Below are 27,985 nucleotides of genomic sequence, written 5' to 3'. Positions count from 1 at the left end.
CATGGATGTATCCGCCAAAAAACGCAAAGAAGATGCATAATGTAAAAAGTAAACATGGCAACACTCAAGGAGGTTACTGCTTTGTTACTTGTAGCATATTTGTCTCTGTGCAGCAGCAATGATATGTCGTACAGATGCATGTAATTGCCATTGTTATTGCTGTTCATGTGCCTACTGACCCTTGACCCTGTCATATCCCCATACTGCCCCTACTGTTCATGTTAGTATTGCATCTTGTGGATGTGTTATGTTAATTTCTGAGGACGTGCACAACCAACACTCCAAACAGACGCAGGATAGGCAAGGCAGCCATCACGTGATCGTGTACTTAGAAGCAAGTATATCTCCGGCCAAACCAGCCTGATTTATATTTCTGTGTTGAGTCTACACCGTACCCTAACCTTAACCTTAATCCTAACCCTAACCACACTCGTGAGAGTTCATCCCTCTGGCTGATCCAACCTATCAGTGCATAACCAATGGGTGGAGCTCAGCCTAGTCCAGCTCCACCCCAAATCACTCGTACAACTTAGTAGTGCTAGTTCAGTGAGCATCACTTGGAAAGGTGGCGGACAAACACAACTCGGAGCGACTGCTGGCTGGGCGGGCTCTTGAGAAAGAGGAGGATGACCCAGAGGAGGAAGACGGCCAAGTTCAAGACGGCTGTGACGACAGTGAGAGGGCAATGCTTCCTGAGACTGACCATCAATGGTGGGAGGCTCCGGTGGTCTTGGAGGATAGTTTGGTGAAAGATAAGCAGGAAGAGGGCACAACAGAGAGGTGGAGAATGTGAGTAGGCCTATGCAGCGGATTGTGGTTCATGAAACGTAATAAGTTTTACAAGTTGTCCTCTTTTCCTCCAACAGACTGTATGACCTATGATGACATGAGGAACCTCGCCATGGTGTCCTGCTACATGTGTTTAAGAGTCTGCAACTTCAGATACTCTGGATAATGTGATACTGTATTTATTTCAGTGCTTCACAGCATGGACTGATGATGATGATGCTGGCAAGATACACAAACAAAATTATTTAAGTCAACTTTCTGATTCTCAGTTTAAACAATGACCACAATATTGTAGCTGTTTCACCCAAATAAGAAAAAATTGGAAGCTCATGAGCTGCCAAAGTGGCCCATTTTAGGCCTACTAATGCACTTATGTATGTGATATTTATTTGTTTCATAAACTTAGTTATTTTTTGATGCATTTGTTTCATATTTAAGGAAATTAAATGGGTAATATTCTGGTTTTGACTGGTTTTGAATCGTTCTGTGACTGCATTCTGTGTCTTATTATTAAATTAAATACACTGGTTTAGCTATGACCTGTGCGTGTGTGCAAAAGTGCAATTTAAATAACAAATTGCATGAAGTTTAGGCTTCAATAAAAGAGGGGTGGAGCTGGACTAGGTGAGCTCCACCCACAGTAAGCACCCTTTGCCTCTTTTTTTTCCTCCACTTCACTCCCCCCGGCAGAGTGAAAATGGCGCAGCAATTTGTGCAGACCAAAATCAAAGGAGACAAAGTGGTGCTGTTCATCAAGCCCACGTGCTCGTTTTGTATCATGGCCAAAGACGTTTTGTCCAAATACAAATTCAAACCGGGACATTTAGAGTGCATTGACATAAGCGGCCGCAGCGACATGGGCAGCATGCAGGACTACTTCCTGGAGCTGACCGGAGCCCGCACGGTGAGCGTTTTGTAAACAACTGGACAGTTTCATCTGAATTATGTCCAATTAAGTTATTTATACCTCCAGAAACAACAGTGAAGGTTATTTGAACGACATATCAGTGACGCCACAGGTGATAAAAAATCACGTTTTCCGTGAACTGACGGAAGTTGAGCTTTTAATAAATCCATGTTTGTGTTCATATACAAGACTTCATAGCAGTGCTAGCTATATTAGCTAATATCAACAGTTAAGACACCTTTCTGTTTTTGGTTTATTTACTTCACTACACTTCCCCATGAAGTCTGTAAATGGTTGAGGATGAGATTTCATCAAAAGTTGAGCATTATGAAATAAATCAGGGCGTCTTAAAGAGGAACTGCTGCATGCAAAACACAACATGACCTCACATGACTCAGCAAAGTATAAAGACACGTCAAGATCCAAAACCCAGTATATGACTGGACCGACCGTGGATGGCCAATGTCTAGTCAGTGGTAGTGTCTACAATGTGACTTCCTGGATATTAAATGTTCATCTGCAGTTTTTTGTAGTGGTCCCAGTAATATTTGCTGGTAAATTGTACTGAAGTAGCATATCACGTGGCATGGTTAAGCCACGTTATAAATGCAGCTGCCAGAACAATACTTTCCATTCATGTCTTGGGATGTTTGATTTGAAAGAGAACTTATTTTAATTCTAAGTTTAACTATTATAATTACCTGTTAACTCCTCCTGCTCTTTCATCTGTTTCTATCTGTGGATGTTTCTCGTTTTTCACTCTGTATTGAGTGTTTTGTCAGAGTGATGGTTTTATTTGGGGTGCTTTAACTGTGTGCTTTGCCTCTATGCACCTTTTTTCTGCCTCTTTCCTGGTCGATGATCATGGAGAGGCAGTGGTGGAACTTGTAAATGACAGTTTTGACAGCATTTTCGATGCAAATTCAGGAGGCGTATCTCCACCCAGTAACTGCAGTTACAGTCAAATCAAGTGCACCTGCAGAGCACTGAACTGATGTAACAACTACATGAGTCACATGTTTTACCTGCAAGACTCCTGTTTTAATGCTGTTGTTCATCATTTGAGATGTGAAAACGTCAGAGAAATAAAAAGCTTGCATCCTGGTATTCAGTTATAAAATCCAAACGCACCACAGAGCGTCTCTCCTGTTGGCTGAGAGTCGATCACACTGGATGGTAGAGGAGGAGACGGTAGAGACACTGGTACGTGTCTCTTTAAACAGGAGTTTAGCCGACTTCACTGCTTTTAACACCAGAGCTGAGTGCGTCAGAGCTCAGAGCAGGAAACACAGTCACTCTGCGTCACTGCTGCCCTCCGCTTCCATCATCTTGCTCCGATTCATTTTGAAAGATGAACTGCCAATGAGGAAACTCCAACACAGCTGGCTGACCAATGGTGTAACTTCATCACTCAGTCAGTCAGGCAGTCACTCACGGACAACCGGGGTTATAGGGCTGATCTGTGGCTATGTCTTTGCGTGCATTAATAGGGGTGGCTGATAAGATAGAATATCATGGTATATCTAATTATATATTGCTGTATCGGTATATCCTGATACAGTAAATTTTATTGAAAATCAGTTAGGAAAACTTATACCAAACAATAACACACAAAAATAAGAAATATATATAATTACCCAATTCTGTCATAAAGCAGTCCTGCATATTGACCTGCAGCGTTGCCCATGAGGACCTAACACATCCAGAGATGTTACAGGACAATTACCAAGATAGAAACAGTATGGCAGAGTTTCTGACAGGAGATCAATGTATATTGTCTCATGGCATGTATCATAACCTTGAAAATAATCGAGTATCCCCAATTCTCTTGTATTCATTTAATTGTAGGTCCCACGGGTGTTCATTGGTGAGGAGTGCGTCGGAGGCGGCAGCGATGTAGAGGCGCTGCATAGGAGTGGTAAACTGGAGGGCATGCTGCAGTCTATTGGAGCCTTGCAGTGACCCTCTGAAGACCTGCAGGTACAGGACACCGCACAGACTCACACACTCCTGTGCCTTGGTATAGACACTCATGAAAAGTGAAAGACAAATGAGTGAAAGAGGGAATCCATTTGTTGTAGCCCACAAGAAAAGGAGGTGGGTGCTCAGAGGATCCAGAGCAAGCGCATGAATTAGTAACAGAAAGCTCTCATTAGTGTAGAAATGAACAAATGAAGGGAAATAAGATGAAAGAACTAATTGTTTGGTTGTAAAGACAGATGTAAAATCTGCTCTAAGCCCATAGTTTATCACATCCTGATGGAAATGTACAGATGGGTGACAAGTTAAAGGCAAACCCTGAATAAATGACTTGAGAAACATAATTAATGTAGACGCTTCCACACAGGGCACAAGGGCTCACTGAATGGTTTAATGAGTATCAAAATGATCTCAATCCAACCAAAAAGTTGAGACATTTAGAGTTTATAAGCTCATGATGCCCCCATGACTATAACACACTTTATGTTAGCTTTTGTTTCGTCATATATGTAAAACTGGCTAAAATACCAGAGATAGAAGAAAAAGTAATCCATAAAATGTACACACACACACACACCTGTACACACACAGCAGAGTACAGACATTCATGAAGTCTGTGGTATGTTCATTCTAAAACATGTCTTTATTTGAAAGTCAGACGTCATGTTATCTACAGTCTGTACAACACTGGCCCTTTGGAGCCACATGTGTGTCTCCACGAGTGTGGATGCAGCACTTGGACACACTTTGTTTTACAGTCCAGTGTTTCAGCTGCTGTTCACTGATTGTTTTTTTTTTTTTTTTCTAAGAGAAGATTTTGGATTTACACACTTGCATTGATTGTTGTGTTGCAGCAGCAGTCTGACATCATTACCGTCAGAATCTATCAGCGGATGCTTGCTTGTCCGATATGTACAGCCTGCTGCTGCAGTACTGGATACAAATACAGCTACACGCTGTTTGTTCACTATCAAATACCTGCACAATGTCACTATGAATGTTTTTGTGCATTAAGTTTGTTGGTTTATCTGACAGATTAGTTGTCTAACAGTGAAGCATTGATTACACCTGTTAAGTAGATATCAGTGAAACAGTAGACTGTAAAATAAACTGACCCATTTATCTCCTCTGAATGTAAAAAAAACAACAAAAAACAACATAAATGTTCACACACAGTATAGTTTACAAAAATAATTGCAGCACCAATAAATCATAATCTCATTATGATTAAAAACAACCTCTCAAATTAAAGAAGAGGATCAAATAAACACTGTGTATCCACCCAGAGGCATTGTGGCTTTTAGTGTACCAACTTATGTTCATGATATGATATTTCTCCCAACTGTTTACCCCTTTCTGTACATGTTAATGCTACAAAAGGCTTTTGCTTTTTTGTGGGACAGACATAGACAGACTATTATTATTTATTATTGCAAACAGATAAGGAACAGTTTAACATTATTTCATATCAACCTGCAAAGGACACAGTGTTAATATCCTGCTCACGCGCTGTAAATAAAAATTAAAAAAAAAAATACATAGTTTGATTATTGTTGTTGATTTGGTGTATGGAGCACATGATTTTTAATACAGGCTAGTTTAATTTGAAGATTTAACTGTGAATGAAAGTGCGATGGCCTCATTTGACACAGACTACGACCACAATGTATTCCAATAAAATCGGTTCTGAGACACTTACTGATGTTGCATTATAGATCTGAAAGAATCTAATAAATGTGTGCAAAAGAACTGTAATTAAATTGGTCCTGCTCGTATGCTAATCTGAGTTTCTGTTAGATTACAGATGAAAATGAGCATGAACGCGCCACCAGCAGCATTACTAGTTGCTTCACACTTTCCGCTGTGTTAATGTAGGTCACCGCTCATCTGAAATACTAATCGAGCCACTGGAAAGTGAGACGCTCAAGAGTTATTTCAACTTGAGAAATGATTATGCTGCATGTTCACATTATTTTTTTTTTTAGATCCAACAGGACACCGATGTGTCATAGGCCATGGTTTGACTGGAGAGGGAGCAGCCCTGTGTCCAGCATACAGAGGATACACATACCGACTTCCAGGTGTCGAGTAGAGAAGAAAACACCTTCCTGCTTGTTCAACCTGAAGTCGCGTTATCCGTTACTGTTGTCTGAACCAGTCTGCATATGACCCTGGTTTGTTTTCCAACAGATGTATGGTCATTTGATGTATCTGTACTCCAAACGGAGCCATTTTGTGTCACTTTGCAGCTTTGAAATCCACCATTTTATATCCACCGATAGAAATATAATCTCCCACAGAGCCTGTGGCCAGCCAGTCATTTTATATTCATATTGGGTTTTAAGGATCTGTCATTTTGCATTGCCCATGATGGAATAGTCATTATGCAAAGGACGCAGAGTCATTGCTCCGGGGGGGGGGGAAGAGAGGCGTGTCGCAGTGGTGTATGTCACTGCTCGATGATACTGTCCTGTTGGTTAAGGAGTCTTGTGACGTTTCCACTGCAGCAGGGTCTCTCAAAATCAGACCTTCAACCAGCAGGACAGACTGTAAAAACTGTTTGTTCTGTTTCTTCGTCTCACTCTTTGTCATTATTTTCTCCCCTGTATTCTCCCCTGCCTTCCCCCCCCCCCACCTCCACCACCACCACCACCACCACCACCATGTTCTCCACAGGGTTTCGGCATCCAGGTGGGGGTCACATGACTATGCAGCGGGACTTGCGTAGTTTGCGTCGCCGCTGCTGGTACTCGCTGAGCTCCTGCAGGTAGCCTCTGGACGGCCAGCGTAGCCTCTCCACCTGCTCACGCTCCTCCTCTAGAACACATAAACACAAAGACATATCATAAAAGTAAACTACCGCAAACACCGACTATAGGATGCTTTGCTGATAAAACAGTTGCATGAAGTATTTACTATACTTGGCACATACTCACACAAACACATACAGTAATAACTCCTTGGACTGTTGCCATGAACACGGCCAACAAGGCTGAAATATCTGATATGATTTTGTTTACACCAACAAGCAACTGAAGACCAGTGGTGATCAATCATGTGCTGTCTCTTTATTTTGGCCTTTGACTTTCGCTTGTGCCCTTCAGTACCCGTCCAGTGAACTTTAATGAGTTTTGTGTGTATGACTAATGATGACAATAAAATGTGCTACTGCACCTTACAGGAGCGATGCTGCAGTTAATCTTTTTTTAACGAGCCTGTCTGTAATTGCTTTTATGTGGCTTATTAAACACATGTGACTATAATACTTGAGAAACAATCAGAGTATTATAATCTGTATTCCTCAAGCCCTCAAACATAAACACTGCTAGCAGGTTTCATTCTGAAGGGCTGCTATTGCACAGATGACACAAAGCTTATTTTCCAGCTTTAATGTATCATCTTATACATACAGCAGATTCTGCTGTATGATGAGACCATACACATAAATACTGCCATATTCTCTATGGCAGTGTAGCATAAAATACAGAGGTTGTCACAGGTGTCTGAGATCAGATCGAGATCACTTATTCTCTAAAAATGAATTAAGTGAGAAGATTTAATTCCATTTACCAACTGATGAGTGGACACCTTGATTACACCTCATGTATTATGCACACCAGTAGGCCATTTGACAAAAAAACTGAAAACAAGCCTGGCATTCACACTTTTTCTAAGAGAGACAGACTAACCTACATACACTGTTTCAAAAAAAACACAGCAGATCCTAAAAAGCCTGGAGGCCCTCTGACCTAATTATTTTTCAATTTAAAGTCTGAAGCCTTCTAAAATTGAAATGGGCACTTCAACTGTGCTATCAGTCTGTGCTGCAGTTTTAGTTTGCATAACCATCACTCAGGAGGCTTATTCAGAATAGTCAGATACTTGTTTACAAGTTTACATGCTGACCTGAGAGCTCCAGGAAGTCAGGTTTGTGACTGAAGATCAGGTAGTTGTTGGCGATGAAGTGGAGGAGCCAGACGTACAGCTGCTCTGCGTTGTGACACTTGAAACAGAGACAACATGCAGAATAACAATTACTCTCTTTAGAATTTCAGCTTTTTAAAATGTGCAAAACATGAATATCTGTGGCAGACAAAGCCTAAAGCAACTGCAAGTTAAAAGATTAAGCTTGCCTCAACAACACATGGCACTGGGTGATTCTTTGACAAACAACTACGTTTTCTTTTATACACAGAATTAGCATCTCAGTGGCTGAAGGAAATGTTACATAACAATGAAGTAGTAAGTGGTTTCTTCAGACACACTACCTCCTGGAGGTCTGTTCATGCTCTCAAATCATCTCTCTTGCCCTCTTTTACCCTCACATACTCAAAAGTTGCACTGACCTTTGCTCGGCGGAGTAGTCGAACCACGCTGATACCCGTTGATGACAGCTCTCTACTGGGCATGCTCTGAAGGTAAGCGCACACACACACCTCACACAGGTGCTGCAGTCGTTTCACCTGGTACATCTCGGCGCAGACGAGCACGGCCATGGCCTGCAGCACACTGGCTGGACACACAAACACACACAACACCGTCTGGTATATATGTAGTATGTTTTATACATCACGTCACGTAGAGTACGTTTGTTCTAGATATAAACAACAATAGGTGGACATACTTTTTAAACACATTCAGAAGAAACCAGAGAAAATGCCTGACTTAATGATTGTTAGTCATTGTAATAAATTTGATCACAACCACACTGTGATTGTTCATTAAAGCTTAACACAACCAATTAACATTTAAGATATGTTGCATATCCATTAAATTGTCCACTTAAAGCAACGTTTTTATAGGGCACTTAACCGTAAGTTTATTTATTTGCACAGTGTACTCAAGGCAAAGAGTGCAATGAACATGGTTGAATGCTTGGACCTCTCACTGTAAAAAAAGTATATAATACATTGTTAATAAAGCATAAAAAATGTGACATTTAAACAAAAAAAAACTGATGTCAAAGCTGCACTAATCATTATTTTTATATTAACAATCGATCAAAGGTGTAATGTGAAAAGGGTTGCTTGTAGTGATGAACCCCCAGAATGATCACCAGACTCTGCAGCTCCCCTCATTGTTTTGGTATTCAGACACAAACTCTGCTCTCGTCAACCTTGTTTCTTGCTGCAGTAAGAAAAAAAAAAAAAGCTCTGATAAACTCACTCTGTGCTACCTTTCTGGGACCTAAAGACACCCAAGTTATCCACTAGCTGATGAACAGTGTGAGGCATTTAGAAGCTTAAGAGTCAGATATTTCCCTCAGGAGCTGGTGAAGACCATAACAGAGATAAGGACAGTGAATATTGGACGCCATCCGCCAGGTGGCCAGAAACACGACTCCAAATAATTGTTAATGCTGCTCTGTGTCTACTAGATGTCTAGACAGGCAAGTGATTGCTGAAACGTTCACCATAACAACTATCTGAGGTGACAATATGGCAGTGTTGTGCTTGTTCCACTGCCCCTCAAGTAACCATTCAATGAATGCTGCTGTAATTGGAAAATTAAGACATAACTGAAGTGCATAATATGGCTCGGCTACAGTATCACATGCTATGTTCAGCTATCATATGGTTCAGAAACAATGTTCATACAACGCTTTTCTTAGTCTTGCAAAGTGCTTCACAAAAAAAGACAAGATGAGCTAAATCAAGAAATGTATGTCAAGCCCTTAAACACAATTCTGAAACGCTATTAATCACAAAACAAGAATACAAACATTATTAACATTTTTCAGCCATTATATTTCTAATTTATTAGTCATATTTTACTCAGGGCAATAAACATTACCACCTGTTGTGTAAAACCTCTGACTGCATAAATTTCATGCAAATCTCTTAATAAAAGCCACATGATTTCTATGGTTACAGCACACATTATCCTCACATGGACGACTTCTTAGCTGTGCTTTTGAATCCAACTCATTAGTCAAATCACATTAAACATATCAATAACTAATTTCCTATTGCTCATTCTGAGCTGTCTAATGACATCCTTACATACGTGCGAGAAACAAACATTGTGCCGTCAATCCTATTATGTAATGTCACCATGTCAGCTAGAATTACTCCTGATGTAACCCAATTCCTGCCATTTATGTCAGTCAAACACCACCCTCAGCATCTTTCTGCAGCCTGCTGTAAACACTGATTCTCTGCATGCTTCTCTGACAGGTTGATGCACAGTCTGAGCAACAGTCATACAGAGGTTTTGTTATATATTGGCTTCACAATATTCTAAATATGTAACTCAACATTGGCAGTGTATTCTGCTATCATATGTGCAGTGTTTCTCTGAAATGAAATGCTGGAATCATGCTCGTCATTTGATTTCACACCATTCCTTTTGCTGGTGTGTTACCTTGCTTTGACCTTGAATGCTGAGCACTTACATAACAGTGCAGTGGCTGCAGCCTCTGGAGCTGTTGCATGACTTTAATTTCCTGTTCCCACGACACAACATCAAGCTGCATCTCTGGAAACAGCTTTCTTACCCTCTTTGTACCTAAGCTGGATCTTAAGGGTTGCTGGTTGATGTTTTTAATGATTTTTTCATCAAAACATCTCATGCCACAGAATAAAGGGATCATCACACCAGCTGGTTCCTTTGCATTGTCTATTCAGCGTCTTCATTAGCCTATATAACAATACAACAAAGGAGGCTTGCAGCCAGTGTTGTAGGTAACTCATTCAGTAATTATAAGTTACAGGTATAATATGACTCTGTTACATAACACATCACATTTTTGCGCTTTCTGAATCTGTAATCATCTGTAGTTGTAAGGCTCGATTCAAGAGGGACTGCAGTTGTGATATCACTGTGGATGTCATGAAAACGCACGCACACAAACACACACGCACACACACACACACACACACACACAAGTGCAAATCTTGTCACTCAAAAATGTATTTAGCACTTTTCACCACTAGGGGGCAGAAAGACTCAAAAATAAACTCTCAGCAGGGGACCTTAAAGACCTTTAAGACATGTTTTAGGATGTATAAAAAATCCTCTGCTTGTAGTAATTAGTTTTGTCCAACATGTTTTTTTCCACAAGAAATATTCAGTTACCTTATTAAAAATCCTTAAAATGACATATCCTCCTTCTCTCTCATTAGAAAAGTCAGACTGTATGACTATGCAAACAATTTAATTTCAAAAGTTTAACTGCTGGAAACAAGATGTCTCCTACTTCAAGGAAAAGTCCATTCTCAGTGTTTGTGCACTTGACGCTTCAAGTTTCTACATCACACTTGTGTAAGTTGCATACTGGGCCTGGATTGGCGCCAAACTAGTTGCAATGTCACAAATCATGCTCGTAGGTACACGCCTTAAACTCAGATTTTCAATGAGCACAGAGAAACTTTCCACTTTCAGCAGGTGAATGTAAAAACAGGCACCATATGTCAAACTCTGCACATTCATCATTCTGCACAGTGAAGCTCAAACATCCAAGTAACAAGGAACAAGAAGAAAATACATTTTTGGCTGAAGGGCGGACTTTAATATATCAGTTTATCCTGTTGTTTTGGCTAAACAGTTGCCCACTTACACATGTGGCAGACACAAAAACATCATCAACTGGAGTCCCTCTGGTCACTCGATAAAGGTTAAGTCTCTTTCTGCATGTTCAACTGTGTTCACCAGTCTTTCACTTTTACTCTCTGCCATTAGTCACTGGATGGGTACAGTTGGGATGCGTGAGCTTGTGTACGGAGAACAGATGCCTACAATTTTCACTGAACCAGAATTATTCGAATTGTTGAACCAAAACAAGCTGAAAGTGACTAAAGCTGCAGACTGAGCGTTGATTTTCAGTGGGATTGACACTATAAGCAAAATTTTCACATTACAAGGAGTTTCATATACTGTAAAAATATTGTTTAATGCAACTTTATGGTTGTAGAGGCTCCTCAGATGTCATTCTATGCATGTAGTGTACTGTAGCTCGGTTCCAACACCAGGGAGAATTATCAGCACTAATTACTTTGAAATTAAACACACAGTGTGACAGGTAGTGACAGGAAAACAACAACAACAGTAACACGTGCAGGACTGTGATCTGGCACCATTAAAAGCAGATGAAGCAGTGATGCCACAGCTTGATTTTGTCACCACTAAATATAATTTCATTTTAAGCTCAGTGCTGTTCTCCACACGCCTCCTGAGACCGACACTGGCAGCATGTCGTAGTCACACAGATGGCTGATGGGACTTGTCATCTGTGCTTTTGTTTTAGGCTGCGTTTAGTGAGCAAGGCCTCGAGGAAAACACTGCTGTAACTCTCTCAAGTGTTTTTCCGATTTAGGATTGGTGCTGATTCACACAGTACATTAAAATGATATCAAGGGTCCATTGTCCTTCTGTAAAAGAGTGTCTTATTTTGTTGGTCAGATCCATAGAATCTAAAGCGACTTTTATCTGAACCAACCATCTATTTTGACTTATTGTGCCTTATTAAACCAAGCAAACTCTATTTTTATTTGCAGCAACAGCCTGAGGGAGTAGTTATAGGCGGCTGAATGAATAACACACTGACTGAGGGTTTCCCAGTGCAATCAGTCCCAGCACCACACAAAATCTGCTACAGGCTTTAATTAGCCCACAAGATGAAGAGGAGAGGAGCGCACTTTTCTGGCTATATTTAGAGATGTGTTTTAGGTGCCATTTGGTCATTAATCTTACGCAGTCATAGTGGTATCGTTGAGTACACGTCTTGGCTGTGTGTAGTAAACTCACCAGGACAGCAGGAGTCAGTGTAGAGGTACTCCAGGAAGGACAGGAAAGTATCTGAGGAGACACCATGGATGGGCACCACTCGGCTTCGGGCCTCTGCATACTTCCCACTGAACATGGCCGCCATGACATCACAGCGCGCTACCAGCACTGCTCGGTGGGCTGGCAATACACTCCCTAGAACACACAGACACACACACACACATGTGCAAAATTAACATCTAGGTTTAGAATTTAGCATCTGAGAAAGTCCCAAAGAGGTGTGAAGTGAATGCATGAGAGTATAAACTGTCCATAATTAATAGGTTGAATCTTAAATAATAATAACAGAATACATCTTTGATCTTAAAATTCTGAGGATAGTTATAAATTCAAACACTTTTTCAAACAGTCCTAATATCACTGACATGTCACTTTCATCACAGAAGTATAACGCAACAGTTTGGCTTGATTTATGAGTAATGATCTGTCATAATGGGCCATTTAAATCACCAGGAAGCAAATGACATAAAAAGCCTGCGCACAAGTCCTGATATAATCGCCGTCATTAAGTGCCATTCACAGTCAGTGACAGCTCTGCCAATACTCCATCGGCAAGTCGAAGTTATAAAAAAAAAAAAAAAAAAAAAAGCAGAAATGAACAAAATATTCATGCAGAATTTTTCCTGAACTTTTTGGAACTTGTAGCTCAGAGGTGCAAGAGGACAAGAAAATCCGTCCTTGCATGAGATAAATATTGATTATGAGAGGCTTTGGGGCATTATTTCTGGATTTCTCTGTTTGATCCTTTAATAGAGAAATGGCTAAATGCAGCTCATGGAAAAGCTTTTGGCGAGATGAAACATGACAGAGACGGAAGGCAGCCCGTCCCTCGGAACGTTTTATCTTATTTCGTCTCCAAATGGATGTCCAGGCCCGGGACTGAGATCATAATTCAATCAAGGCTAATAAAATGTGACCTTCCTCTGCGGTGTGACGGAGCATGCAATTTTAAATGTTTGTACATCTCACAGATCAGCACGGACCCACCTTGCACCATGAAGATGACATCAGAGTAAAGAGGGGAGTTGAAGAGGTTGACGAGAGTCTGGGGGCCGAGCTGAGCCGCCCGTGCACTTGGGGTGTCCCTGGCGCCCTACATACACACACACAACAGAGAGGAAGAGGAAAGGACACAGAGGGTTAACATTCCTCTGCTGGATGTCAGGTACTAGTTACCAGCGCAATTGCCATTCTATGCATTTATACCACCTCCCCTGTGGAATACAAATGGCCCCTCTGCCAGTCTCGCTTAGCGCTACCCAAACACACTTGAACTGCAATGCCAAGAACGACAAATGATGGAACTGGCTAACACTGAAAACAAACTGGAAACCAGATGGTCGTCCAAAGCAGTTCATTATTAACTAAATCATGTGCGTTTTAAGACATTTGAAGAATGCATAATACAATATTTGTATTTACAGTAAAATGCACAGCACAGCATGTGAAACCAGCAGTCTGTGTGTGTGTGTGTGTGTGCGTGCGCACTCATTATTTGAAGTCCACAAATGAGTGCCATAAAAGCATCCCATTACCATTATGTGACCTTTCTCTGTCAAGGAAAGCAGAAAGAACTCCATATTTTCGCATTGCTGTGCTGCTGAGGGAGTGTTCGGCAAACACAGTCTTCAGTAGAATCAGTCCTCTTTGATTTCGTAAATCAATGGAAAGCGAACTGAAAGCGAATTTCAGCCGACCTGGGGGCATTTTTGTGGAGGACGAGATCAAATCATGACAGGACATTAGGATGTCTCATTGTGTTAAAGCGGGCCAGCCCTCTCTCACTGTGTCAGCTCGTCTCAACACTTCCTCAGGTAGACCTAGTTCTATCCAGATGGGTTGGTAGACCATGCATGGTGCCAAAGGTTTGTCAGACGCAGCCATGTCATATCTCCTGTTCTCTCTCTAAATATTAAAGTCTGCTGCCTAAGGCTTTTTACATGGAGCCACCTCATGTTTTCTAAAAAAGACACAGTACACGACATGTTGAATTTCAGAGCTGATGTCCATTGTGAAGTCCTCACAGATCTTGTGTCGTGCTTTTGCTCCTTTGAGAGCGTCTCTTGTTTATTTTGTGCTAATACCCACAGTATCTGAGAGCTGATTACGGGCAGTAATTATGTAAATATGCTAATTATAGCCACATGATTACTGCTCTGTTTCTAAACAAGGCCTTGCTAATTAAGGCACTGTTAGTTTGCAACTACAAAAACGTGTTTATACCTTCAAAGACCAAGTTTTACACATTACAGATATTTAACCTCTTTTGTTGGGGAGGGCTGATATCGCACACACACCATAGTATATTCTGGTCTAAGATTATGCAATCCTTATGGAATTTGTAGGTGTTATAGAAATTGGAGAGAGTATAAACGTGTAAGCAGAGTGATTTTGAACATATGAGACCTCACCCTCTCTCTGCCGATGAGTGATCGTATGCGCTCCATAAGCTGAGCCACGGCCAGCGAGTTCTTCAACTTCTCTTCCAGGGCCTCTTGGAGGTGATCCCACTCCCACGCTCCTACAAGACATCCACAAACACACTGATTCTGTGGACCCACAATAGTACAGTTTACAGAAACAAAGAGGCAAACTCTTCTCTAGCTGGCACTGAGCTCTGACCACCCACATACCTTACACCCAACTTTGAGGGGCTGTTTTTGTCAAAGTGGGTTTGTTCTAAAAATGTGTCTGCTTATATAATCTACAGTGGGTATGGGTGGGACGCCCAGTCCAGATTTCAAGAACGTCAGAAACAGTGACCCACGAGCCTTTACAAAACACATCAAAGACCATAATAATTCTGCCTCCACCTCAACTGGTTGATATGTCTTATTTTGTTTTAATTAAATATAATTTTAGTCTCTTTTTTTAGTCGCAGCACAAGGTGAACTTGTGAAACTATTAAAAACACAAAAGAAGACAAAGTAAAACTGCATTATCAAAAGGCAAACATTGATGCTGCATTTATTCACTTCAGAGGAATACTCCTGTATGTAAGCCTGCAGCTTGATTGGGATGGCGTGCTCTGTCTCACCAGGACATAAACAGACTGTCGAGGGAAGAAGGGAGCTGGACTGGGCAGGATTTAGCTCATCATTAGTTCATAATGACGGTATTTCGGCAGATAGAGGGATTACCTCAACACACGGTGGCGGATAATGACACTGCACAGCACAGACACCTCTTAGGCAGGGTGAGAGATTAGCTCGGTAGCTGTGGTGCTGATGCAGCCAGACATGAAAAACAGTACTGGATGCACTGGTAGATGTTGTTAAGAAGTGGGATGAAAGGGAACGGAATGAAAGGAAAAAATATATGCAAAAAAGCAAAAACTTCAAAATGCTTAGATCACATCTAAGTTTCAGTGTTGATGTGTTTCTTCTCACCCTCTTACACAAACACAAATGCTAAGACTGGATCATTTTTAGAACAATTAGTACAGATTAACACTCATTCCCCAACGGTTTTCCTTAATCTTATCCATAACTGCTACATTCCTGACTCTAAACCTTAACCTAACTTTAGTCAAATCCCCAAAACAAAGACACAAACCAGTGTAATTTACGCTACATTCAGCTGTAAGGAAAACAAACTAAATCCATTTTTGTTCCAAAAACATCTGGTTTGTGGTCTAGAATGTGACTTAGATGAGGTCAGAGTGACCACACAACACAATAATCCCTCTGTGTCATAAACATGTGCTAAACATGCACAAACACACAATAGCAACCCGGTGACAAATTCAATAATTCAGCAGCACACTACACAAGGAGACACAGTCTCACAGTGTTAACATCACACTAGCAAAGTCCACCGCTGTCTGTCCGCACACACACTCAAATCACAAAAACCCAGAGCAGGGAATTATAACACGCTGTGTGTTTTCAGAGGTATGATATTGTTATGGAAATTTGCTCTACTAAGCCAATTAAATTAGTTACAACTGACAAAAGAATTGAATTGAGAGCGTAAAACATTTGTCTCAACTCTAGGAAAGCAGAGTACAGCTTGTTGTGGGTTTATGAAACGAAGATCAAACACTGGCTCGCAGTGCTGCGAATGTTTCCGTGGGCAAAGAAGGCACGCATTCACATCTGATTAGCCAATTCAAGAAAATGCACAAATACAGAAATGCATAGACTGTATGTGAGGTCAGCTATTTTAAACATACAATCAGACCCACCACCATGTTTAGACTTAACATTAGTCATTTTTCACATGAGACTTAACATTGTCTCCCTGTGGCGTTTTATGGAAACGTGACATTCGTATTCTGCTCAACACATGCTCACATATTCCTCTTTGCGCTATTCTCTCCAAACCACATACACATACCACCCAATCACTCTCTCACCATCATATTATCTCCCAGAAACACAAGCAGCACCTCTCCTCTCCTTCAACACTCCGCCCCCTCTCTCACCCTCACGTCCCACCACCTTCGTTTCTCACCTTACTCACAATTTTCCACTCCTTGTTTTCTCTCTCCTGTTACTCAAAAAAAAAAAATCCACTCAAGGACTTTTATATGCCTGCGTGTAAACATACACTGCACCCACCGTCTTTCAACCGCTGGCTTTCTTATTCTTATTCATACAGTCACTCAGACTCAGTCTAACCCTATAATCTTCTTTCCTTCTCCGCTCAGCACACATACACACCGAGCTCATGTGTTTGTGTGTCTGCCTCTGTATGTGTGTACGTGTGTGTTCATTCAGACCATCAGTACCGCTCACATACATGTGAGGAGCTATGAATCAGATGTTAACACAGCTTTTTTGCCATAAGGACTCCTGCACGGCATGCAGCGTGTGATGAAGAGCTGGCATGCACGACCGCAGCAATCTAACATGCAGCAGGCACAGCACTGCAGACTCTGAGCTGCAGACTGTGAAGATTTTCATTACGGCACTGAACTCACAGAAAATATCACACGGTTGTTTAACTAGGCTTCATATGCGGAAAGAAATACACAACTACGGAACATTTTGCAAGCCCCACAATTTACAACATCTGTAAAGATTTTATGCCCCTACATGCCTGAATCCTTCTCATTCAGTTCATCATTTGTTAATGTAAATACAAGGTTACTGTAACAGGCTACAGAGTTTAATTCTCTCAACAACATGTTGTTAGCTGTCAAAATGATGTAAGTCCAGTTTCTTCAAAGACTCAGTGCCTCTGTGTACAATCCATCCTAACTGACATCTATAATGTTTCATAGAGCCGAGCCCGGTGGAGATAAAGGAATCATGAGAGGCCTTAGGCATCTAAGTGTAAATGGGTTAACAAAACACTGTGAGATCACACAATTGTACAAAAAATGATCAGGTCCCAGATTAAAATACTACAGTTGCTTACGATCAAGGACTTTTAGTTTGATTTCTGTTCCTCAGCATAACAGAACACTGGACAAGACCCAACAGTAGACAAACTGCCCTGCGCTGCCAGGAGACATTAATCATCACATCTAAGTTACTGGAAAAAAAAGAGTAACTGCTCTGATGTCAGTCCAGCTCTAATAGTCTTATTTAAACTCCAGTTGTAGTGTGTAGAACGTATCTAAAGTGTTAACAGGAAGCATCAAGGCTGAAACACATGCGAAAAAACATCACTAAAACATATTATCTTATTATCTAAACAGGGTTATCAATGGTAAATGCAATTCAGCAGTTTAAGCAGTTTGTAGCACTTGCTGAGCCCAGATTTCTCTGGACCAAGTGCATGTTGGCCTCAGTTTCGGAGACAGTTTTGTACTCTGATCTCTACTTTCTATTTGGCACTTCCCATGCAACTGATCCTGGTGCCAAACAGTCAGTTTGGGCAACTTCACCCTAGTGAAACTTCAGGGTTTTAATTAGAAGGGACAGGATGCTTTTCTCTGTTGCAGCCCTGTTGTTGTGATTTAGGTTTCTACATCTTTGAGTGCAGAAGTAATTTAGCAGCATTCTCTAGAATTCAGATATGATTCACCCACCTGGAGACACCTGGAGACACCATAATAAGTTTTCAGTCGTATACTCTGATATTAATTGTACCTGGATTCTTTTTATGACAGGGCTTTGTTTTAAAAATGACCAGAAAGAGGAGAGTCTAGTCTATTGATACATACTTTATATTAGTTGAAACAGTTAGTAGATTAATTGATAAGTCGATCAACAGGAAATTATTCTGCAAAAATTTTGGTAATGAATTAATTGTTTAAGTCCTTTTTATGGATGCAATGCCAGCTCTTGATTGGTCCACCACTTTTGTCAAAACCGAAATATCTCATCTAGTGGATGAATTGCAGACATGGTCCCCAGTGGACGAAGCCTGTTGACTTTGGTGATCCCTGACTGTTCCTCCAGCACCACCATGAGGTTCACATTGGACCACTATTTGATGGATTGCCATATAATTTGTTGCAGACATTTATGTTCCTCTCAGAATAAATTATAATAACTTTGGTGATCTATTTGTCCAATAGTTTGATTTATGAGCAAAGCTGCTAGAATGGTTGTAGACTCTTAGACTTGTTTAAGAAAAAATGCCAAAAATTCAGCAGTTCCAGATTCTCAAATGTAAAGATTTGCTGTTTTTCATACTTGACATGACAGTAAATTGAATATCTTTGGGTTTTGGATTGTGATTATGTGTCAACTTGGGCTTTGGGGAATTGTAATTTTGGGAATTATGTGACATGTTTCACAGTTTTCAGGTGGTTTACCTCTGTAAATGAACATGAGAGTCTCCCACAAGCACATACACAGGAGGGGGTCCTTCACCACTAGACGAGACAGCCGTCCAGTCAGGTGTCCCTCTGATCGTGGCATGTCATCAATAATCCCCCCGTCCCAGGTGGAGAGCAGCGAATGGGGTCCTCCATCCCGCTCTCTGCAAACACACCGCGACTGGGGACGTTCCCTGTCAAACCAGAAGATGAAATTCAGCACAAAATCCTTCACAGTTCTACTAAAGATGAGTTTGTAGTGAAGAGGTAAGTTCCTCCTGGCAACAGACTTAGATGGCTAAATAGCTCGTTAAGCTAAATCCTGTGAACAAGCTAATATGTCTCCTACCTGGTCTTGGGCCCCAGGAGCAGCTGTCTGAAGTACGGGCTGACAGCACACAGCACAGCCGCGTGCGCCCAGCCCAGTTCTTTCCCAGAGTCCCCAGCATAGAAAGCCACATCGGCGAACTGCACGCCACGCTCCAACAACCACTGCATGTCCTGGGAGAAGCTTGACTCCTCCACTCGTATAGGGGGAAGACGTGCTGAACGGAGGGAGCATGGAGGGTGTAAAGAATAGAGAGAGGAAGATAAGGAGGATGGGTTGAGTAAATCAACAATCAAGTTTGTCCTGATTCAGAAAATAAAAAAGGGAAAATCCAGCAAATTTGTTATATTCAACGTCTGTCCAGGGGCGTTGTGATTCACAGTTCAAGTATGTTCATTTTTGCTGAATATATCTTGTCTACTTCTACTAGTGACCTCCCATTTTTGTGGCAATGACTTTTGACAACTCAAGAGAAATGGGGTTCTCTACACTGCACACAGAGCAGGTAGAGAGAGACTAACATCTTTTACTCAAGAAAGACAGAGCAGAGAAAGGCCGAAAGTCATGTTGTGCTGTTGTGCCCTGTTGCTCAAGTTAGAAAAAAGTCAAAAAAAGGCTTCCAGATATGTTTGTCTTTGCACTAATGACAGACTTGCAAAGATGCAAGCAGAGGCTGCTGCACTGCATTCTGGTCTACTAAAATAAAGTTGTCATGTGTGCCTGTTGTACAGTGGATTTGTCCCTACGTCTCTTAATCTTGAGGGACTGACACTAAAAGTTGACCTTTACTTGTTATGTTTTAGATTGTTTTGGCAATAAAAAAAATAAAAAAAACATCAGCAAGCAACCAAATCAACCCAGCACACAAACACGTCTAAAAGCTTCTTTTATAAAGGTTAATGTTTAAAGAAGATGTAGGAAAAACCCAGACAACCGTAACAGAGAAATGATTTGCAGTGAACTGTGTAACAATGAAAACAAGAAAAAGGAGAAAAATGCTGCAATGAAAAAAGTACAGAGCTGGAAAGCCTGTCTGGAGCAACAACCCGTAAAGAAAGATTTCATAGAAACTTTGTGCTGCATATATTCATGAATTCAGGTTTATAAAATGTGGAAATAGCACTGAGCAGGAGAGTAAAAGAAGAGGGGTAAAGGGCTTCGCAAATCACTGTCTATTATATTCCCATGTATGCTTAATACACACTGCACCTCTGGACCTCATCTTTTTTTTATGGGGGTTCAGATTTGGCTGTGAAAACGTTGCTGTCCCTGAATCAGTGTCCGTCATATTTAATGCAAGCTACACTGTAAGTACAGTAAGGTGGTGTTGGACAGGCTCCAATAACTTCGCCAGCACTAGCTGCTGTTTTGGAAGAACTTAAAGCTGACAGTCATGCATCAGATTTAGACATGTAGCAGCAAAGTGTTCAGATCAATATTTAACACTAGTCTAACAGTGTGGTTTACCTTTAATATTTTTAGGTGATTTATGTTGTAAAAATTAACTACAGGTGAGTGCAGTTAGTTGGCTAAAAGTACAAAAACAGAGATACAAATTATTCACCTTCTTAAAGAAGGAGCTCTGGATTCCCATTTTTAAAATAAAACGATCATACTGGGAGTTTTGGGTCCTTTCTCTGGTGTGGTAGTGGTGCTAATAGATGAATGAATTTGTATGTGATTTTAGTGAAACTAGATGCTATCATATATTTATGTTAATTTTGGAAATTTTAAATTTGTACTTGATTATTTCGACTATTTAATATTCTGTTTCAATTCAAATACATTTTTAAAAACTGCTTTAAAATGACTTTCATCAATAGAAAGTCAAGTACTCCATGTCTGTGGTTCTGTGTTTTAGACTCTTTTGATCATGATTAGCATTGGCCTTTTATAGGTCTACATTTTGGGAAATATGCTTATTCACTTTCTTGCCTTGAGTTAGATGAGAAGAGTGATACAACTCCCATGTCTGTGGCGTAAAATAAAATATTCATACTAAGCTAAGCTAACTGTCTGCTGGCTGTAGCTTTATATTTACCACACAGACACGAAAGTGGTATCAATCTTCTCATCTAATGCGTATTTCCAGAAATGTAGAACTATTCCTTTAAATCTGTAACTGCCTGGACGTTGCTGCCACAAACTAAAAATGTTCTGCAATTGAGTTCAAACTCGTGGCCGGTTTTAAACAATAGAAAATCCTGAATTTCAAATAAGCCAATAAAAACAACATTCTCCATCATATTCATAAAAATTTAAAACACTAAACAGTAAACTGCAGCAGAAATGGTACCGGCAGGACAAATGTTTCTGGAGTTCACGGTGTTCAGGTCAAATACCTACACTGATTAAGAAAATTTGGTTGAAGATAAGCTTAATGAGTAATCCTCTCCAATCCCACAATCACTGAGCTGCCTCAGAACAAGGCACTAAACTCACAGTTGTTGCTGTGTCTCGTGCTGAAAAGAGCTCAGTCTCAAATTGATTCAGACGTCATTGAATAAAATTGGTCTACCTAGCTCTTGTCTCTCTTCTTATTTCCAGTTTGAAACAGACGATATTGATCTGAATAAAAACCTCTGTGCTCAGCTCTTTTTATGGCTATGTAAGCTCAAGAAGAAACAATCCCTTCAGTTCAATTGAATGATATCTATACACACCAAATGATGATTTTAAGAAACAATAATTACCTGATAATATAAAAATGAGATGACTAATTGAAACAGTAGTTAAATTAGTTCAATGAAATGAAAAAAACATTTAAAGTTTGCTGAAAAACAGTTAAAACTCTATAGAAACCAACAGGACACAGGTTAGTTTTCCTCTGACCTGGTTGTTCCAAGTGAGGTGGACGAAGCTCGTTCACTTTATTTCCTCGCCTCTTCTCTGGCCTCTCTTTGGCTTTGTGTTTCAGACACTGAATCATGAAGTACTCCAGCTGAACAATACAGAAATACACACCTTAGTTCAAAGACAAGGCACAAAAATAGTTGTTACATCATCAGTTCTTCGATTTGGAAACAACTTCCTTGGAAGAGTCCTTGTCTCCTCCATTCAATACTGGATCTGTCTCAAAATGCAGAGTTCTTTAATTGATAGGAATAGTATGAAAGCTTTGCATTGCAGCTGCTCAGCATAGTATAAGAACCACAATGCAACAAAAGCAATTAAGGGCTTATTCAATCACAGCAGCTGAAAAAATATCATGAATAAATAGTCTGCGGTGACATCTGACCCCATGTTAAATTCCTATTTTAATGATTTGACTCCTGTGTGATGTCCTCACTCACCACGCTGCCAAAGTAACGGCCCACGAACACATGGTTGAGAGAGGGCAACTCCAGGTAGGTGGCCCCCAGGTCCCGGGACAGCTGCAGACCTTCACTGTGAGGCACACAGCTGCTCCAGTCAGACGCACACAGCGGACACGTACAGGGAGGGCCTTCATCTGAACACAGAGAGGAGAAATAATGGTGAAATAATGCAAAGTGCATACATAGCAGAATCTAATAAATGTATGCAGGTATCTGACAAGCAATGGGTGAGTCATTGATATTGCATTATGCTTTTTAGAAAGCATGAACCTAGTATAATTGAATTACTAATGCTGACAATGCTAGTCCCATGTTTGACTGAATAGCTGCACCGGACTATAGCATACAGTCTGTAGAAAGAGCATTCAGCACAACGTTCATATTCATTAAAATATTCAACTAAAAAATTTAATTTACTGCCACACATACCCTCAAGCAAAATAGTCTGATACAAAATGTTAATATTCATACCAGTTTCTTATTAACTGGACAGAAAAGTACTAACTAACTAAAAGCATTTTTCAAAACAAATAAAAACAGAAAAAATATTTCACAAAACAGAACAGAAAACACAACCAGATGCTTCAACCATGTGTGGTTTTATGGTGCGGTTACCCTTCTTCCTAATTTCTCCAGTCAGAGTGAAAACATAAACATAACATTAGATTTAAAAGGGAGATAGTGCGTGTGTATCGTTTTCCGTTTCATTAAATAAAATAAATAATTACGTTTTTGGTTTTCTTAATTTGTTCTGAGAGACAGTGATGTCTTTTCCATTTCCATGCCTCCCTTTTTAAATCTTCACTTAGTTCCCCCCCCCCCCCCCCCCCCACCCCCTCACCCCAACCACCACCACCAGAAAAACATCTAGATCATCTTGATATGGCATATCTGCAATGGCACGTGGACTAGAACCAGCCATGCTATGGCACTGGGACCAAAGACCAAAGAGAAAGAATGAGACAGAAAATTAGAGGGATTAGCTTGAAGGAGAAAAAAAAAGCCCACAAAAAGACTGCACAAAGGAGAAGAGGGCCAGGGAGAGGTAGAGAAAATGAGCGGGACACACAGCTAAGTGCTGAGGCGTTTGATAAATCATACTCTAATAACCTACAGGCATGACACAGAGACGGAGCTAGACGGTGTGTGTGTCTGTGTGTGTGTGTGTGTGTGTGAGAGAGAAAGAAAGAGACTGAATGAAAACGGGAGTGTGTGAGTGTCTGACAGGCGGTGACTTGGCATATCAGTGGTATGTTTGTGTGCACGAGGGTGCGTGTGTGTGCCCTTGTATAAATCTGTCTATACTCCTGCGCTCGGTGCTGGTTTTATGGCTGCATTAATGCACGTACGGCAGCGCCACAGCTGTGTCTTAGGTGGTCGAAGTCGAGCAGCGGAAGCGCTCAGAGCTCAGCTGTCATTCTCTGCAGTCATGAGGGGATAGCATAGAAATATTCACAGCAGCCACAAACAAAAACACAAACAAAGGCTCTGGTCTACAGCTACCCACTCCCTCTCTTTCCTCCTCTCCCTGCAAAGACCTGACTTACACTGTGATCATTCTGCAGCGCAGCGCTGACAGGATCTCAAAGTATGTTGAGCAGGAAAGCTAAAAATACCTGCTGTATTTGATGAGCTTATTTACAGAATTTTGATTCAACAAAGGTCAGTGTGTCTGCAAAAACACTTGCACTGATCTATATACATATATGTATATCTACACTGCAGTGCATATATATATATATATATATATATATATATATATATATATACATGTTCACTCCTGATGTGTTGAGCAGCCTCCAGTAAGGCTACACCCTAATATGCTTCTCCTGCTTAACGAAGTCAGGTTGTTCTGCACTTTTGGGCCATGACAGTGTATATATTTAAGCTTGCACATGTGCTGTGGTAGCTCTCTTCTGCTTGCAAGGCTTATAACAGCCCTAAAATATAAACTTTATGTCTTGCTTTGGTGTGTTTCCTGCCGGGAAGCTGACAGCCCGAAGGCAGCCAAGAGTAGATTTAATCATGAGCATCCTCCTCATTGCTGTGAGGACATGCTAGAGGACACAAGGATCAGACAGGGATATCTCTAGACCAACACGATGAACATGATATTGTCCCAAAATCAAAATCAGTAACTGAGGCAACAGAAAATGAACTGTAAAACAGCAGAGAATGAAGTAATGACTGAGAGCAGTGGTTCTCAAACTTTTTCACATCCCGACCCCCATCTGATAGGATTTTTGCTTTTAGATGTTTTATTACAGAAAGTGTATGAAACCCATGACCAGAGTAATCATACATTCTGTCATTATGTTACTTGGATAGAATTATAGTGAAAATAAATTATTCCCCTTTTTGTTGGGGACCCCTTGGGACCACCTCAAGGATCCCTGGGGGTCCCCAGACCCCACTTTGAGAACCACTGTGTTAGAGGAACCGTCAGTTGTCAAGGCTTTGTTGGCAAAACTAAACTGACTCTGGCGCCAACCAAAAACACAGAGCAAAGCCATCCTCACCATTCAGCCGCGCTCCAACAGCGACCAGGATGACAGGCACACCCCAGTGCCTCAGTAGTGGGCGGAGTCTCGGGGCGTAACCGTTCCTGACTTGCTGGAAGGCCAGTTTGTCTGTGACTGAATATTTAATGACCAGGATATCTGCCTGCTCAAGAACCTTCCGCACGCTGGCCCAGTCGCTGTCCAGCAGGTCCTGGAGAAGCCAGAAAAGGACAACAAATATAAATAGTATGAGGTTAAAGGAGGACAGACACATGAGTAACACAACTCAGAGTTGCCGGCATAAGATCACACTCAACCCAGACCACAGATCTCACCTCAGATAACCCCAACCCTTCCCCTCTATGTCTCCCTAAATACCTAAGTATATCTCTTGACTTTACCCCCCAGGACCTGTGTGAGGCTAGCTGCTCTTAACCAACCTGATTCCACTCATTAGTCAGGGAAAAACACTTCAGAGAGCTTTGAGCAATTTGAATAAAAAAAGGACAAAGAGACATAGAATTAGACTGACAGACTTTCCCAAGCACCTCCCCTGACAGGGTTAGACAGCCTTATAATAGGACGCATACAGTGCTGTTACAAAATCAAAACAGTGCTTCATTTCATATGCTATTAAGAACAAAAGTTCTTTCATCAGTTTTTTGCGTGTGCACAGCATATTGAAATAGTGTCCTCCTAAAAATAGAGCCATTCTTATAAGCCTGCAATCAGCGCTGGAAGGCAAGTGGCCTTGGAATTTGAAATGTTGTACTTCTTCTGAGAAACAGAGGCAGAGTGAAAAGTGACGCACATATTCTCACAATGACAACGCTCTGGCAAAATGACACTACTTTTTCATGGTGTGTTTTGCCATCTTGGCTTGGCCTACACTTCTTGTGCAAGTCCAAATTAAATTTGGTATCACACAAGCAGGACCACATCTTAAAGAGTGCGGGAGAAAAGAGACACAGCAACACGTTAGAATGACTCTCTCTAAAGGGTGGACACATGAATGAGCAAAATTTGTGTATCCACCCCTGCAAGTCTCTCTGCCTCTTAGTCTGTTGTGCACACAAACAAACCACCAGGCCCTTACCCAGCTGGGACAATCCCGAACCACTACAGTGACATCTCCAAAGACACGTGAGGTGTACTCCATGAAGGCCGGGTTGTGCAGGCTGCTCTCCAGGTCGCAGGGTCCGACCAGCGCTCCGTGACCCAGGTAGCTCCACAGCAGGCCTCCCTGCAGCTGCCCCTGGCCCATGATCTCTTCCCCAGGCCCGACCCCTCCAGGGCACTCGCTGCCCAGAGCCACAATGTGAATGGACCTGCAAGCCAGACAACTCGTGGATGAGAGTGAATGGATGCATCAGCCAGCAGCATACAGGCAGAGGAGGCACCTCTGTTTCCTCTGGTCCTTATTATTCATGTCTATCACGGAGACAGTGCATCACTGTTATGTCACTGAAAATCTGAGAAGAAGCTTGGCAAGGCCGTTATTATTATTATTATTATTATTATTATTATTATTATTATTATTATTGTTATTATTATTATTATTGTTATTATTATTATTATTATTATTATTATTATTATTATTAGGCTACACCTGAGCGGGTGTTATGGTTCACTAAATCAGACTCTTATAAAGAAATATTGCTGTATTCATATGTATCAAGCTGTGATATATTGACAAAAAAAAATCAAAGCATGCAGCCATACCAGGACCCCCCCTCTTACATCCCATAATGAGTTGCAGCTTCAGAGCAACTTACATTGTGGTCACCGCGGTTTTGTTCCGCTGCTCTACGCTATGGAGCCCGTTTCCCTCACGGTGCGTTTCCACGCCAGTCTGCAGTCAGACTCGGCTTTTTTTCCGCAATGAGCCGCGGCTCCGCTCCGCCGTTAATCCCTCTCATCGGTGGCCGGCCCCCCGGGAGCTCGGCTGCTGGGGAGTTTCGCAGTCACTCGCATTTCTCCCCCCAGGTCTCGTTATTCATTCATAAAAGCGGAGCCCGATACCGTCCCGACCGACCGCAGAGGCACACCGGACAGCCCAGCCGGTGGAGCAGCAGAGTGCGCAAACAGCAGCGCCCATGGGCAGCCAATTGCGCTAAAGACAAACAAGTTGTCAGTCGGTAGGAAACACAATTAACGACGGAGAGGAGGAGAGGGCTGCCTCGCGCCTCGCTGTCCAGACCAGATGAATGACGTCGGCGGATAAAACAAAGTCTCACTGAACAACTGGAGCGAGAGAGAGAGAGAGAGAGAGAGAGAGAGAGAGAGAGAGAGAGAGAGAGAGAGAGGGAGAGGGAGAGGGGAGACACACACACACACACAGAGAGAGAGAGAGAGAGAGAGAGAGAGAGCAGCCGACTGAACCGAGAGTGGTCGCGCCTGACTCAGCAACACGCACACAAACACACTCACTATAGGACCATGCTGCCTACGTGAAGGAAATGCCCGTCTTTGTTTTGTTCAACTGACACATAGTTTTACACGTTGTTGTCTTTCCATAGACGTCTAAATGTCCTCTGGTGTCTGCAGTACACACAGCCCATGTGTGTCAATAACTTCCACTCTCTTGTCCTTGACTCACAAAGACAACCACCGAATTCAAACACATGAATAGAAACAAAAAAGAATTGCCAATAGGCACGAGCA

At 41.5% G+C, this 27,985-nt stretch overlaps 2 protein-coding genes across 3 annotated transcripts; one reads left to right on the top strand and one right to left on the bottom strand.

The window, feature by feature from the left end:
- Positions 1-1,442: 1,442 nt before the first annotated feature.
- Positions 1,443-6,859, top strand: glrx (glutaredoxin (thioltransferase)). The gene is made up of 3 exons (XM_067587967.1): positions 1,443-1,693; positions 3,545-3,676; positions 6,353-6,859. The coding sequence occupies exons 1-2, from the start codon at positions 1,487-1,489 to the stop codon at positions 3,656-3,658; spliced, it is 321 nt and encodes a 106-aa protein (XP_067444068.1). The 5' UTR covers positions 1,443-1,486; the 3' UTR covers positions 3,659-3,676; positions 6,353-6,859.
- On the bottom strand, positions 6,355-27,613 carry rhobtb3 (Rho related BTB domain containing 3). Of its 2 annotated transcripts, none has more exons than XM_067587965.1 (13): positions 27,097-27,613; positions 26,418-26,649; positions 25,340-25,532; positions 22,797-22,954; positions 22,336-22,444; positions 19,525-19,720; positions 19,173-19,369; positions 14,872-14,981; positions 13,448-13,553; positions 12,422-12,595; positions 8,023-8,189; positions 7,583-7,679; positions 6,355-6,493 (listed from the first exon to the last, which is right to left on the bottom strand). In XM_067587965.1, coding segments are annotated over exons 1-13 (1,860 nt in total). In that variant the 5' UTR covers positions 27,099-27,613; the 3' UTR covers positions 6,355-6,374. The 2 variants fall into 2 exon arrangements, with proteins under 2 accessions (XP_067444066.1, XP_067444067.1); XM_067587966.1 differs by having other exon boundaries at positions 26,418-26,752; positions 27,097-27,612.
- Positions 27,614-27,985: the final 372 nt, after the last annotated feature.

The sequence above is a fragment of the Thunnus thynnus genome, chromosome 4, assembly GCF_963924715.1.
Source record: "Thunnus thynnus chromosome 4, fThuThy2.1, whole genome shotgun sequence".
Classification (NCBI taxonomy): domain Eukaryota; kingdom Metazoa; phylum Chordata; class Actinopteri; order Scombriformes; family Scombridae; genus Thunnus; species Thunnus thynnus.
Note: the sequence above shows the minus strand (reverse complement) of the source record. Positions and strands in the feature narration are given on the sequence as shown.

What these genes read in the sequence shown, in the direction of transcription:
- glrx (XM_067587967.1), top strand. Translation starts at nt 1,487, where the DNA reads ATGGCGCAGCAATTTGTGCAGACCAAAATCAAAGGAGACAAAGTGGTG. An exon ending in AGCTGACCGGAGCCCGCACG is followed by an intron (nt 1,694 to 3,544) that starts GTGAGCGTTTTG and finishes ATTTAATTGTAG; the next exon opens with GTCCCACGGGTGTTCATTGG.
- rhobtb3 (XM_067587965.1), bottom strand. An exon ending in TGTTGGAGCGCGGCTGAATG is followed by an intron (nt 22,955 to 25,339) that starts GTGAGGATGGCT and finishes CTCTGTGTTCAG; the next exon opens with ATGAAGGCCCTCCCTGTACG. An exon ending in CACTGACTCCTGCTGTCCTG is followed by an intron (nt 8,190 to 12,421) that starts GTGAGTTTACTA and finishes TTGTGTGTCCAG; the next exon opens with CCAGTGTGCTGCAGGCCATG.